The 14,924-nt window shown below is 48.1% G+C and overlaps 3 protein-coding genes across 15 annotated transcripts in view; 1 reads left to right on the top strand and 2 right to left on the bottom strand.

Moving 5' to 3' along the window:
- Positions 1-682: 682 nt before the first annotated feature.
- Positions 683-1,988, bottom strand: Fitm1 (fat storage inducing transmembrane protein 1). Its single transcript, XM_046465152.2, has 2 exons — positions 1,708-1,988; positions 683-1,320 (listed from the first exon to the last, which is right to left on the bottom strand). Exons 1-2 carry the CDS (start codon positions 1,971-1,973, stop codon positions 708-710), a joined length of 879 nt encoding a protein of 292 aa, XP_046321108.1. The 5' UTR covers positions 1,974-1,988; the 3' UTR covers positions 683-707.
- Positions 1,989-5,182: 3,194 nt separating this feature from the next.
- On the bottom strand, positions 5,183-12,882 carry Dcaf11 (DDB1 and CUL4 associated factor 11). 12 transcript variants are annotated; one of them, XM_046465142.2, is made up of 15 exons: positions 12,739-12,882; positions 12,122-12,356; positions 10,969-11,096; positions 10,596-10,723; positions 10,267-10,331; positions 9,894-9,994; positions 9,523-9,669; positions 9,261-9,315; positions 8,858-8,926; positions 8,454-8,511; positions 8,180-8,365; positions 7,578-7,731; positions 6,978-7,130; positions 6,118-6,224; positions 5,183-6,022 (listed from the first exon to the last, which is right to left on the bottom strand). In XM_046465142.2, the coding sequence occupies exons 2-15, from the start codon at positions 12,274-12,276 to the stop codon at positions 5,888-5,890; spliced, it is 1,641 nt and encodes a 546-aa protein (XP_046321098.1). In that variant the 5' UTR covers positions 12,277-12,356; positions 12,739-12,882; the 3' UTR covers positions 5,183-5,887. The 12 variants fall into 12 exon arrangements, with proteins under 12 accessions (XP_046321098.1, XP_046321103.1, XP_046321102.1 ...); XM_046465147.2 differs by having other exon boundaries at positions 12,122-12,328; XM_046465146.2 differs by having other exon boundaries at positions 12,122-12,351; positions 12,739-12,876.
- The window catches only part of Nrl (neural retina leucine zipper), a 143,531-nt gene continuing 141,467 nt past the window's right edge, over positions 12,861-14,924 (top strand). For both annotated transcript variants that reach the window (XR_009228718.1, XM_046465165.2), the window contains exon 1: positions 12,861-13,129. The gene's annotated coding sequence lies outside the window, so the exon portion shown is untranslated. The remainder of the gene's footprint in view (positions 13,130-14,924) is intronic.

Genomic DNA, 14,924 nt, shown 5'->3' with positions numbered 1-14,924 from the left:
CCCCAGGGAGTTGGGGGAGCCGGAAGTAAACCACTTTTCGTTCGCAGGCTATACAACAACTGGCCACAGGAGGGCAGTAATTGGTTAATCCCTGGTTTAGGGTACAGCCATTGCACCGTTATTGCCTGGGTTTCTATTCCTGTCTGCTCAGTATCTGTGAACAAATTACCTAGCCTCTGTGCCTGGGTTTTTGCAATTGTGAAAGAGGAACATTACTAAATCAACCTGATAGTGTTGTTGCGAGGACTAAATGCATTAATTTATATAAAAACTTATAGACATTTAGACATTGTTAAATAAATGAGCACAGAGATGCCCTATGAGGAAGACAGAGATAGGAAGTGTTCCTTTATGGGGTCCCCAGAGAGGCAGCCCCTTGAGGATAGTGGAGAGGAGATTTAGTGGAGAAATTAGAAAAAATAAACAAATTAGGCTGGAGAGAAGCACCTACTCAGGGAGGGTGATATACACACCTAAGGACACTATCACCTGCCTTAGCAGCACCATCCCTTGAAACCACAGCCTCAGAGAGCCAGAAGTCTGCAGATCAGGGGACTGAAAGGACAGCAGGAGGAATAGAGATAATGCACAAAGAAGGATATTCAAGGCTGATGACAGAAGGAATGGTTGAGGAGCCCCAGTGGACCTTTGGACCCAAAGGAACAATGAAAGGAGACAGAGCTAGGCCTGATGTGCCTTTATTTCTTTCAGTTATGCTTGCGGCTAGAGCGGGGGTGAGGGAAAAGCCCATGGCCTGGGCTCCCTGGAGACCAGGGCTGATGATACCAGCTACCATAGGTAAGGTACCAGGCAAAGGTGCCTACTGCGGCACCCACCACCTTGTGAGTGTACTGGTGGAAATAGATGACGGTACAGAGCAGCAAGAAGTTCCAGAGGCCCAGCAGCAGCACGTTGAGCAGGAAGACCAGGCGCAGGGGGGTGCCAGCAGGCAGCCCATGGGCCAGGTACTTGGCAAACACTGCTGCTTCCTCAGCCATAAGCAGGCAGCAGAAGGTGAGCAGGAAAGTGTGGGAAGAGACGGTGTAGCCCCGCCACTGGTGGCCTGCAGCCAGGCAGCTGCGGCGGTCAGGTAGCTCGTGAAGCAGCAGGCCCTGGGGCAGAGGCTCGAAGCAGGAACCAGTCAGGTCCTCGATGAGCAGGAAGGCCCGGCCGGCCCCCCTCCACACTGCTGCCCCCACCACCAGTCTGCTCAGGTGCCTGGCAGTCACTGCCACTCGCCGTGTAGCCAGGAACACCACCAGCAGCACAAAGCCCCCCAGGAAGGTGCATGTCCAGCCCCAGGCTGAATTCACAAACTTGCTGTGGACAGAGAAGAGAGAAAGCTACTGAGACCCCCTAGCCTCAACTCCCCATCCTGGTCAATGTTCCCATCATTGGTCTGTCCCCAGTTCTACACATCATCACTGGTTCTCCTGCCCATGTCCTTTATAGCCCCCAGCCATTTAAACGTCATTTAAACGTCCCTTTAGAGGACCACTGAGCATTCTAGGTCCACATTTCCTCTTCAGTTCTACTCCTGCCCCTGCCCTGTACCCCACACTGTCCCCTTCCCCCTCCCTCTGACCTTCTCCTCAACCTCCTATACTATTTTTAGAGTTCAGACTGGCAGCAGAACAGAAACCTAGAGAAAGGAGCTGGGATCCCAGAGTGTAGGGAGCCGGGTCCCATGCCCTTATGTGGACTCACATGTTGAAGAAGTTGCCGTGGCTGGCGAAGATAGTCCGAGAGTTGACATGGAACTGTAAAAGGGGCCCAAAGATGACCACCGCTGCCAACCAGGCATGGTAGAGGCGTCGTAAGCAGGGGCTTCCCAGAAGGCGGGCAGCCTGTTCACTTCCGAAGTACAGCAAGGCAGAGGCTACCCAGAGGAGCACCTTCACCAGGCAGCCCAGCAGTGCCCGGATTCGGGTCCCAGCCCCCGGCCCTGCCCCCACCACCGGCCCCCGCTCCATGTTCCCTCCCCTCCCCACTAACTGCCTGCTCTGCTGGGCAGCTGAGGAGGGGCTGATGGGCCCCCCTCCTCGCCGGGACAAGGACAGGCAGTGACAGGTGTGGCAGATACAGGGCAGAGCCTGTTGGCAGCCAGCAGGCGGGGGAGAGGGGCGGGGGGTAGTAAGGGGCCAGGGTGAAGGGCTGTCACGTCAGCAGGGTCCTGGCCTCGGGTGTGTGATAATGTGTGTCCTGACAGCAGCCTGAGTCCTTTCCTATTAGCCCCGTGTCCTTAGCTCCCTTCAACTACATTCTAATTCATGTCTCAGGACCAGGCCTACTGTTCAGGGCTGTCATGTCTACAGCCTGCTTGAGTGTGCCTGCCTTAGTTTGGTCATCCCAAATCCCTCTACTCTGTACTCGACTCCACAGGGAAATAAGAGGTCATGAAGTTAAAACTAACCAAATTTTAAAAGTCATTCAAACAAATCTGTGTCTGTCTTACTATCAGTGTGGTCTAGTCCTTCTCCTGGGGTTCTGGGAAGCAAGGTGGGTGTGCACAATAGTGTCCCCTTCAGGTTGCAGAAAGCCTATCAACTGTGGTGTCCACTTCAGTGAACTGTGACCCCTGGACTGAGGGGGCTCTAAAGGGTTAATTTAGCCCAGGGCTGCTGTGCAAACCAATGGTTGTGCAATGAATGCACAAGGGAGCACATCTGATGGGGCACCATTTGTGTTTATGATGATGACATAGATGAAATTCAAATGTTCTGAGAAAGGCATCTTGTGTGAAATGATTAGTAGCCCAGGTTAGACTCTCAGAACCCCAAAGATGAGGTTTATTCTCAGGTCACAGGTGACCCTAGAAAAAAAGAAATCCCCAGTCTGGACAATTCTTCAAAACATTAGGTTTACTCAGGTGTGATAGTGAATACCTATAATCTTACTGACTAGGGAGGCTGAGGCAGGAGGATGGCAAATTTGAGGCCAGCTTCAGCAATTTATCGAGGCTCTAAGCAATTAAGTGAGACCCTGACTCAAAAAAGGGTTGGGGATGTAGCTCAGTGGGGGTAAAGCACCCCTGGGTTAAATCCCTGATACCCCAAACAAAACAAACAAAATCTTTAGTTTCAGTTGGATGTGGTGGTACAAGCCTATAATCCCAGTGATTTGGGAGGTTGAGGCAGAAGGATCCTAAATTAGAGATCAGACTCAGCAACTTAAATAAAAAATAAAAAGGGCTGGAGATCTAGTATGGTGGTAGAGTGCCCTTAGATTCAATCCCCAATACCAAAATCAAACAAATAAAAACTTTAGGTTTTGTCCTCAACCAATTACCCTGAGCCTCAGGGTTGCCAGTCTGGGCCTCCCAAACCCACCACTGGGCTGGAGCAGCAAGAGAGCAACTGACCCAAGAAGTCGCTTATTTCAAGATCACTTTTTTTGTCTTCCTTCTTCATTCCTCAAAACTGATGGTGGGCTTTCAGAGCACAGTAGAGGCCCATGAGGCAGTGAAATAAATGAGCAAGAAAGGTTCCCCAGGTTGTGTCCTAACAGTGACTTTGACTTTGGGAAAATCTGCCAATCCTTCTCTGTATTCAGGGCCCTCAACTATAAATTGATCAAGATAGATTAGATAATCAGTGAAGTACCTTCCAAATCCTAAAATCCCAAACTTCAACAGAGTGGCCTTCATGTCTCTTTGCTCAGACACTATAAGAATTTTGAAGACCTACAGACCTCCTCACACATTTTTTAAGTTGGACATGAAATGTTCCATCTGTGATTCTGAATAGTTGAAAAAGACATAGCTTCCAGTGTATTTTATCTGCTGACATTTGAAAATAAAGCTATCACTTTTCTTTTTCTTGCAGTACTGGGGATGGAACCCAGGGCTTCCATGTATGCTAGGCAAGTGCTCTACAACTGAATTATATTGCCAGCCCTATATCACTCTTTTAAAGGTGTCCAGTGGAATCTAAACACTACAGTAATGAAATATCTCATCATTATCCACTTTAAAAACGTGAGAAGATATTAAATCAGAGATCATATTTCTTTTCTATATTCCCCACAGAATTTATCTTAATGTTTTTATGCTGGAAAGTCTTTTATTGGCCATTTGTCATATTCTTTGCAAAAAAGCATATGATTTAAAATTTAATTAAAATTTTTTCCTGTGATCATGAAGTCCTAAAACTTTTTTCCTTCTGGACTGAATTTTCATTATAATTGTTAGTAGTACAAAATATACAATTAGTATTAAAAACAGTTTACACAGTTCAATAACAAAATTATACTGAAAATGCCTGAGAGGATGGATGGTCCCTGAGACCTTGATCAGATGAGGCTTTGGGGGTACTGATTTTAATTTGCCTCTTAATTTGGCACCCTGGAATTAACAGATTCTGGGTGAGCTGGGAGGGATCCTGGGGATGAAGTGATGGAGGAGGACTGAAAGGGCAGGTGGGAAAAGAGATCTGGCATGATAGTTTCACACTAGGTAGATTAATCTAAGGAATAAGAACATGTAGAGGCTGAGGAACTGGACAGTTATCTTTTAATAGTATCTATTTGGGGCCAGGCATGATGGCTACTCCTGTATTCCCAGCTACTTGGGAAGCTGAGGCAGAAGAATCACTTGGGTCCAGGAGTTTGAGACCAGCTTGGGTAATGTGGTGAGACCTCACCTCACAACAAAAACACCATACCCATCTGGCTCTTAAATAGGTACCCCTTTTACCCTTTGCTGTGAGAACCCCTAGAAGTGTACACCTGGGTTTCCAAATTGCCTTAGAGAGCAAGACATGCTGTGGGGAAAGATCTCGGCAGAGCCAGATGTGAAACAATCTCACTCAGCCTTCAGTTTCCTCTGAGGCCTGAAGTTCTGAGTGGTAGGCATCCAGATGGGGTTTTCTCTGGCTCTGTGTTCACTCACCACCTCTTGTGAAGACTGGAGCAGCTCCAGAACAGAGCTATTCACAGTATTCCTGGGCTGTAACAAAAACTGTGCTTATCTTCTGCTGTCTCCTGGGAAGTTTCTGAGTTTGACAGGGAGACCCTGTTGCAAGGCTCAGTTAATAAACAATTTTAGCATTTTCTTTTCTCATAGGGTGTCAAAAGGATGTTTTCTTCTACTGAGGAGCATACCTGAAGGCTTTGTTGAAACTGTTAAAGTGAGAGGATAAAAGAACTAGATATGAAAAAGAGACAGTGAGCAGAGACACTGAGCCAGGTTCCCACAGAGGATTTATTGAGGGAGCCAAAGCCAGTGAGAGGACAAAGGAGCCCTATTTCAACCTCCTTCCTTGAAGCTGCTGACCTCCAACATGACAGGACTTTCAGAAAGGTAGGGCCTGTGCCATGTGGGGCTGCATGAAACTTTTGGAGACCCCTGCCTCTCACATCACAGCCTGTCCAAATCCAAAGACCCAGGCAAGAGAGAAGACATAATCTTCACCCCAGGAGAGTGCTAAGGAAACACCTTTATCTATCCTGCCCTCCCCACCCCCTTAGACCTCAAGAAGAAAGGACAGGACACCTGGCTCTCTGACTGGCCAATCTAATCCTCAATGTGAAGACCTGGGCAATGGGCCTGGCTGACAGGTTAATTTACACCTGTCCTCAGGCATCTATCTAGGAGCAAACACCTAACATCATAACATGATTAAAAACACTCAGGACAGTTCTCTTGCTGGCAGAAGTCCCACCAGACCCTGGCCAGAGATAGGAACCCAAGCCTACTGGGTGTGCATACATGAGAAGACCACCTGGCCTTGTGGGGTGGATCTTCCAGGGCTAGCCAAAAGCCTGGGCTTCCGTTTCTTGCCACCCAATTCCAGAGATTCCTCCAGACATTCCCCAGAAGAGAAAGAGGAGGAGAAAGAGGAAGAGAATTTGTTGAGAGGTTCACCCTGTAAGGAGCTGGACGTCTGATCTACTGGGGTGAGGAAAAGGCCGTACAAGAGCGGAGCACTGGGGTAGGGGCACTGGTGCGTTCCTCTGTCTCTGGCATGTCATCCGGGAAGTACTCAGCCTGGCGATACTGCCACAGACGCAGGTTCCCGTCCCACTGCAGGGCAGAAGGTACCAAGTAGTCAGGGGGTGCTGCCCCTTCCCAGGTCTAAGTCCCAGACATGTGCTGGTCCCTCAAACTTGCAACCTCACCGAACTGCTGACAATCTTCTCTTCAAAGGGGTGCCAACTGACATCACGCACACAGGCCTTATGGTTCGTCAGCTTCTTCACGATGTGGCCACTGAGGAGATCGTACACTGTCCGGGAAAGCCAGAGTGGAGAGGAGCTGCCACAGACCTTTAAGGCACCCATTGGCTCCCCAAAAGGCACCAATGACCTAACTCTTGGGCAACTTCCCATTTTCCCATGAGAATGGGGTTATTTTGGATTCCTTCCCCAGCTTAGGTTGAGGCTATGGTATGTTGGTATCCCTGATCCTCAGCTAAAATTCAAAGGCCTAACTTAAGAAAACAGTTGCCTTAAACCTCTTAGCAAGATACAGACAGTGGCAAAAGTGAATTCTGCACCTGCTTGTCCTTGGCTGGACAAGGTGCATCTCTCATTTCTGCATGGGTACCTACCTAGGTGCAGCATGCTGTCAAGCTTTTTCTATCTATAGTTCTGCTTGTGTTTCTTTTTGTGCATTCCTCCTGCTTCAGTGATTGCAAGTCCTTTGCTACTTGATGCTCTCTTTTTGTGTCATTCTTTTTGCCTGTTTCCTCCTACCTTTCATCTGTAACCCCTTTCCTTGACTAAGAAAACATAACAAACTATATTTTTAGTAATCGATTATGTTTACTGACCAGAATTCCATGTCCCTTTTCTTAATTTAAAATGCTCACAAACAGAATGTTTTTTATTCTCTGTTTAAGCCTCCCCTGCTCCAGGCCAAATTAAATTTCACTAGGAGTTGTCATTTGGCTTTTTTTTTTGGTTGCTCTGATTATAGGTGGAATGCCAGAGAAACATTCCTGCTCTTCCCAGGCCCCCTGTTCTGACACAATCCTTACCAACCACTTTGCCAGTGGAGCAGCCACTATAGATGAACTGCTGGCCTGTGCTATGAGTCGGGGAGAAGCGGCAGCGGATGAGGGTATGCAGCACCCCGTGGCCTCGGTAGGTCATCAAGGAGCTGTCCCCTGGGAGCTTCAACTTCCGCCAGGCTGGGTAAGGATTCATGGAAAGCTCTAGATTAGGGAGTCTGCTTCTGGATTGTCCAGTTGTTCTTAGCAAAGACTCAGAGACAATGGTCTCTCTAGTCTTGACTTTTTTTGTTTTTTTTTTTGGGCAACACTGGGGATTGAACCCAGTGCCTCATACATGCTAGGCAAGTGCTCTACCATTGAGTTATGTCCCCAGCTCTCAAATATTAACTCCTTCCCCACCCAACAGTCAACAGATCAATATACTTTTGTACTGGTTGGCTCTGGGTGATCCTCGTGGGCCAGTGAATCAAGGGTTAATGCCTAGAAAAGGGGGTTGTAATAGGGCTCCGGGACTCCCAGGCTACAGATGAATCCATTGAGCCCAGGCCAGACCCTACCAGTGATCAAGTACCTTCATTTCCAACCCAATTCTTAAGTCTACATCTCAGTTCTTTCCATTTTCACCTTTTTTGGGCACCTGCTGCCAACGGTAGTCCCAGTTTTGCTGGGTGGCAGCCTGGCGTGAGGCTTCCATGCCTTCCCGGCTGGAAAAGCGTCGGATATCCCAGAGCTTGATGGTCTGGTCTTTGGAGTTGGAGATGAGATACCGGGCATCACCCTATGAATCCAAAGATAGATCAGAGTTTGCCATGTCACTACCTGTTAATCTAGTTCCCTGCTCTAGCTGAGGGGTAAGAACCTTTCCTTTTCTGATTTTGCTTGCCTCTTTCTTCATCCAGGTGAGTTCATCTTTGATGCTCTGCTTCAGATCTCACCCCCTAGTTAGGGTTTTCCTTTCTTTGTCCAGGGTACTGATTAAATATCCTATTTTATTCTAGATTAGATGTCCTCTACTTTTCTTGTAAAGAAAACCCTGCCTGCTTCTTAAGGATTGGCAGATATAAGAGAGCTCATGTTTCCTAGTTTAAGCCCGTTCTCTAAACTCCTGCTCTTGCACACCCTGGCTAATGAAGAGCTTATCAAATACCCACACCAGTATCCTTCACACCCTCCTGGGCAACCAGAACTTCAGTAGCCTGGCTGTGCTGCCCTGCCTCTCTGCCCACCTTGCTGTCAATGAATGTGATGCCATCCTGGTGTCCAGCCAGTGCACCCACGGGCTTGGGGTCATCCTCCCGCATGGTGCGTCGATCCCACACTTTGCAGATGGCATCATCTCCCCCAGAAAACAGGATCTGGGAGCTTATATCAGCAAAGGCCACTGCATTCACATCATCTTCATGAGACTCAATCTAGAGGAGAAGAAGGCTAACACACTTAAGATTCCTTAAAATAGGTCAAAGACCAGAAGACAGAGGCTTTAAGTCTCAGGAATAATACCTGAAGGGTGCGCCGGTTTTGTTCTCGGTCAAAGACATACAGACAGCCATCATTGGCCCTGAAAGGGAAGGGATAAGGAGAGTGCTAGAGCCATGACTGAGTGGACCAATTTTATGTATACTCTGGAGAGTCCCGCTGAGAAGCTTTCTTGAGGGTCACACCCTTGTCTGTTCCTATACAGGAAGTAGGACAAGAGTGAGCTTTGTTTTCAAGGAGACTTGAGAACTGTCTCCTCATGTTGGGAAAATGGTGAGCAAGAGGGGAAGCAGCTCATAAACCCCAACTTTAGAGAAGACTGGTTGTTTTCCATAGCTAACAGTTCAGCCTCTGTGACAGCAGAAGTGATCTCTAGCAGAGCTCCTCTATCTCATTAATTGAGGGGGACATCCCCCACAAACACTTACCCCCCAAGTATTTCTCGTCCATCTGAGGAGACAGCAATGGAAAAGACAGCAAAGCGACGCTCATCTGGTCTGAAGAAAGCAAAGGAGTTGTGTTGGGTGGACTACCCTATAGCTTTTGTTAATCTACAGAGAATCTGACAAGGATTATAAAAAAAAGAACAAGAAAGCCTTCCAATACATGCTAGAATGCGGACCACCTTAGTGAGAACCTATAAATAATCCTGTAACTGTCTATTTCACCCTGGTCTTCTGGCTGACAATTCCCTCCCAGGAATCCATGCAGAGAAACTTGCAACCAGTATACTTTTCCCTCTAAGCGGGAGTTTTAGTTCAAGAGGTTTGCTCCTGGGGAGACTTCCTTGAGAAGTTTCTAGAGAGTATGATGAGAAAGAGAAGCCAATACCTTAGATCCAGGGCAGTGTGTGTGTCTCCTTCCCCATAGATATTGCAGATATGAACTGAGGGAAGCAAGAGAAACAAAAATTTTTCAGGGCTGTGGACAGAATGTGGAAATGAAGCTATGGAAGACACAGGAAAAAGGTAAGGTCATCAGAGAACCTTGAGAGTGATTTTCTCAGGACAGAACATGGAGTCTTGTCTCAGAGAAGGATGCATGGAGATCTCATATTCTAGGCTGGAGACATAGAAGTCTGGTGTATACTCACTGTAATCAGACCAGCTGGAGTAGAGGAAGTGGTTCCCATCAGGGGTGAAGGCCACATCCAAGACGCTCCAGCCTACATCCCGGGCCTTGATACTCTTGAATTTATGGAAACGGCCATATCGGCAGTCATACAGTCGGATTGTCTGGTCTGTGTAAGTAGGAATCAGGCAGAATTATGGAACACCTTTTTTGTACCCTTCCTAGATCATACCTCTCTCTCTGTAGACTCTTTCCTTTATCATGGGAAGCAGGTGCTAACTAAGCATCACTAAATTAGGTTCTGAGCTCCATGGTCTGTGACTTTCTGTCCTCAGTAAACTCATTCCTTGTTCCAGAGAAAGGCAGTATAATTATAGGAGCTGGGTCTGGTACCTTGGCAAGCAGACATGAAGATATGACCATCTTTGCTGTAGATACCACAGAAAGCCTTCTGTGAGTAGGTATCAGTGAAGCCCAGACCATTGGGCAAGAAGCTGGGGAAGCAAAGTGAAGGGTAAGTGGAGCTCAGAATAAGAATTTCAGTTAGCAGAATGTAATGCCAGTACAAGAACATTATTCCCTTTTACCTTCAGCTATTCCACCATCCTCTAAATTTCTATCTTTTCCATTTTGTTTATTCTCAAAGCCTCAACCCCTTTTAACTAACCTTAATATCTCGGAAGATCCTTTAACACCTACCCCTTCAATATTTAGGAGAAAAGATCTATCTGGCCCTTAGAATCTCTCCATCAAGCCCCATACTCACTGAGACATCACTCGAGACCGTTCTCCAAGGGAGAAGCTTCCCCGGTGGCAGAGGCCCCGTTCTCTCTAAATGGAAGGGATTGGGGAATATTGCTAGCAGAAATAGAGGGCCACTTCAGTCACACCAACCCCCTCCTCCAAAGAAATTGTTTTTGCTACCGAAACAGACACCACACACAGTAGTCTGTCCAATATGGACTGGCTAACTCTCCAGCCCCAGCACTTGAGGTTTCCTTGCAAAGTTTGCTTCTTTTTTCTCTCTGGGGCTAGCAGAGCTTCTGGTTGCCTAGCAGGTCTGCTGCTAGGCTGGCTGGAGGTGGAGAAGCCTACCTGGTGTAGCATTCGAGGAAAACTGTTCTCCTGGGATGCCTGCCTAAGTCCCAGCCGCCCAGTGGCCAGTTCCACCTGTGTCTTGATCTCATTGCATTCCAGTTCCCGGGTGTCAGGGGTTGCATCCACTGTGAATACCAAAAAGAAGTTTCTGGGTCTTCCAGCCCCAGAAGACAGCAAAATTATGCCCAAGCCCACCCAATATGGCTGAATATATACAGGGGCTATATTCCCTCATTTCCTCAATTATCCCATCCTCTCTCTCTCTCTCTTTTTTTTTTTTTTCAAATTAACCTATTATCCTTCACCAGAATAAAAAAGGGTTTCCTAGTGAAAAATCTTTAAACATTAAGGTTTTGGTCTATCCTCTTACCAGGTGGATTGTATCGATCTCCGAGACGACCATCCCAGGCACTGTCATGCTCTTCCTCCGAGTCCGAGAGGGCCTGGATGAGTTGTAAATTTGCTGCACCTCCTCCCTGCACCAACCTCACTTGGCCTCTGTGGAGAGACCCCCCCCATTATAAAGGAGGGGACCCCTTTCTCCAAACCAACTAAATTCAGAGTCAACAGCTATCCAGCTCTTACCTTTGGTACTCATTTTGATGTTTGAGGCTAACTAGCCCTTGGCTGTTATTTTCAGTCTCCCGTAAGACACTGTAGAAAACTGATTTGTACTTTTGGTGCAAGAGCAGAGAACCCTAACATGCTGTGGAGGCTGACCTACTAAGCTGACCTCTCCAAGAACTAAACAGGAGAGCATTTCCTTCTGAGCCTCTGTTAGAGGAATCCAGCATGGAACACAATATTCTTAAGGGCTCTCAAAGTTTATCTTCTAAGGAGCCACACACAAAGAAACAAAGCCAGCTGTACCCTTTTCCAGTCAATTCGGGGTGGTTACTCCCTTCAAGGCATTCTTTCCTCAAAAACAGTGTTAGAATTTGGGGCTGGGGTTGTGGCTAGTGGTGGAGCACTTGCCTAGCATGTGTGAGGCACTGGGTTCAATCCTCAGTACCATTTAAAAATAAATAAATAAAAATAAAGGTATTGTGTCCATACAACTAAAAAAAAAAATCTTTAAAAAAACTGTTAGAGTTAGGCCAATTTAAACTTGTTTTTCAAGTAAATCCACATGGTCTCATATCATGTGTCAATTACTTCAACACTCCCCTCCCCAACTCTTTACCTCTCAAATAACTCCTTTCCCATCAATGCCCCCCCTTTTTTCTTTCCTTTTACTTACATGGAGGTTAGATCACATTCTGTAGTTATAGCCAGAGAAATTCCCTTAAGCAGCCCCTTCAACACAAGAGTGGGTCCTTTGTTGACTGGCCCCAGGTTAAGAATCACTCTTACTGGGCATGGAGCTGAGTGCCATGGGTGTGCAGTAGGGAAAGGCTGCTCGGTTTAAACAGAACAGCGTCTTGGACTAAGCTCATTCCCTATCCTCTGCAATTTTCTTGCCTAGAGTTGGGATCAAGGGACTGTGGTGGCACTTTGTGGAGCCACACCAGAGAGTAAGTTACCTGCGAAGGAGATAGGCCAGTACCTGGGCCAGATCCACATCTTCATCCTCCTCTTCCTCTTCCTCGCTCCGACGCAGGCCAGCCCCTCTTCGGGACAAGCCCTCAGAGGGGTCTCCAGACCCGGATCCTGCGCTGCTGCTGTTCCGAGAGCCCATCTTCTGGTCACAGCATCCTTAGGTCCTGTGCAGAGGCTCCTCTTGTCACCTCCTTGGGTTTGGTGAAAGCAAAGTCTGCTCTAGAAAGACCAGGGTCTCCTGAGTTGATGGCGGTAGCTATCTCTAGGAGGGAGACCCTTCTTAGTGACTGAGATCCCGTTTCTTTAGCCTATGACAACTCCCAACGCTTCAGGAACACAAACCTTCCCCAATCCTGTGAGCAAAGAACGCGGAGTGAAGCTTAGGGTGCGACCTTAACTCACAAATAAGAATCCTTTCAAGAGGAATTTCTCAGCTTCCTACCTCAAACTCACCTATCAAAGTCCCCTGGGGGGTGGATTCCCAGGTAACCCCTCCGGTCAACCAATCAAAACCACTCGCGGAAGAAAGCGCCTCACTAGCTTATCTCATCCAACCAATCAAAAGCCTTAGGACTCAGAGACCCCCGACAACCCCCCTTACCGACCAATCAGAGTGCTTTCTTTCAGGAGCCGGCAGCAACGACAGCCAATGAAGTTAGAAGTCTGCCTAACACCCCCTCCTTCTTTGCCTCACGCCCACGTGGTGTTCCGGGGGTGTGTACACCAAAGAGGAGAGGAAGCCGAGAAGCACCTCCCACTGGAGCCGGCGGTTACCGCCCCGTGCGGGACCACCCAGCAGCCAGGAGCGGTCGCAGGACCCGCGGAGGCGCGAGGCCTTGTTTACACCGACTGCTGCCGCAGCTTCCGTCAACCGCTCCTCCGTCACGCGCCTCCTTCGTCATGCATCTCCCGGCTTCCCCGCCGGCAGGCTGTCTACGTCACGCGACGCTCCTGATGGCTCCGCCCCCTTGATCCGCTAACTGGACTGCCGAGTACGGTGATTGATAGGTGGGCGGGAGGAAGTGCTTGACAGAGGAGGGGCATTCACTCTTGGTGGAGAGGACTACAGGGAAACTGGTAGCTTTCTGCTTAAGAGACAGCGGAACTAGATGTAATGACTGGGAGGCGGGGTTCACAAAAGAATCGGTTGATGATTAGCTACTAAGAGAGGTATTTTAGCGAGGGATGCAATTTACCGTTGATCCCTAAAGATCATTTGGCCTTGAACTTCTTGGACACTGCCCCGGAGCCTCCACTTTGTCCCATCCCCCAGCGTTCTCTTTCGTTCTCTTAGCCGGCCTAAGCTCCATCGACTCTATCCCAAAGAGTGTCCGACGCCTTTACGTCACAGATGGGGGACTCAGACCCACACCTTCCTTCTGGGTTTAGCTTGTGGAAACCTTGTTCTTGTAGGAAGAGCCTTTACTAGACCTCCCCTTTTCCGCTTAGTCCTTTTTAGACGATCCCTGGCTTCCCTCTGCAGTCTTTGCAGACGCTCCCTAATACACCCTTCTGTCTCCTTGGGCCTTTCGGGTTCCGTCAGTTCCCTGAGACGCTCCCTGGGCCCATCAGGATTTGCCGATCTTCCCTCTGTTTTCGCGGAGCGGCTCAGTACCCGGCCGCGGGTTCAGGGTGTGCACGCGCGCCGCCTCCTACCCTCTCCTGCGGGTTTATGAGTAACCGGGCTGAGTCCAAGGCCGGGACCTGCCACGTCTGGGGATCCTTGCCCAGGCTGGGGGTTGGGAGACGTGACCTCGCTGTGCGGGTGCGAAGGTCTGGAGTTTGAGCTCCATTAAGCCCCACCTGCTCGGGACCCTTAGAAGTGCTGCCAGATTTCCTCGTACCTAGCCCCCTAAGGGCGGAGAGGGGATTGCGGGCCCTCAGTTCCTCTGGCTGGAGCTCACTTGCTGGAAGACTTTGGGGTGATATCCCCCGGAGCCCGTCGCTGGGACCTGCTTTGTGGGCGTGCGACTTTTGTGGTCGAACAGAGGGCTTTGCCCTTATAAGAGTCCCATGCTTAGTGTAATAATGTTCTGGTGTCACCGTTTTGAAATTCTTTTTTTTTTTTAAGAGAGAGAGATAGATAGATAGATAGATAGATAGATAGAGAATCTTTTAATATTCATTTATTTTAGTTCTCGGCGGACACAACATCTTTCTTTGTATGTGGTGCTGAGGATCGAACCCAGGCCGCACGCATGCCAGGCGAGCGCGCTACCGCTTGAGCCACATCCCCAGCCCTTGAAATTCTTAATAACTTAAGCGGCCCGTATTTTTATCTTGCTCTGGACTCCATAATTATGGAGGCAGTTCTGTGCCTAGAATAACATGTTTCTGGGTTGTCCAGCGGGGAAAATCTGGACTTATTTTGATCTTTTCCTTGCCTTTTAAGTTCAATTTTTTAAAGTCCTATAGATATTTTACCTGAGGTTAATTTTTCCAGTCACCACACATTTTTCTCCATGCCTCCCCACCTCACTGATTCTCTGAAGTATCCTCCTCGAGCAGCTTTTAGTTAGTTCCTAAGAACCCATAAGTGGTCCATTGTTCATTTTATTCTTTCTAATAAAAACTTTTCCCAACCTACTTGTATTGTTTTTGTAATCTTCCCCCCCCCCCTTTTTAAGTATTTCTGCCAGGCATAAAATAAATGCCTTGCTTATTTCCACTTCTGCACCCTCCCAGAATGTTTTATCTGAGCAAAGCTTTGTCTCTCCACATCAAGTTCTCTTTCTCGCAGCTTTGTACTTTGACTAAGTAGTACCACTTCGGCTTATTTAGCTTGAC

This window comes from Marmota monax, unplaced genomic scaffold (assembly GCF_021218885.2).
Source record: "Marmota monax isolate L192 unplaced genomic scaffold, Marmota_monax_Labrador192_F-V1.1 WCK01_AAM20220418_F8-fsc00079, whole genome shotgun sequence".
NCBI classification, from domain to species: Eukaryota; Metazoa; Chordata; class Mammalia; order Rodentia; family Sciuridae; genus Marmota; species Marmota monax.
This window is presented reverse-complemented; position numbering and strand designations above follow the sequence as displayed.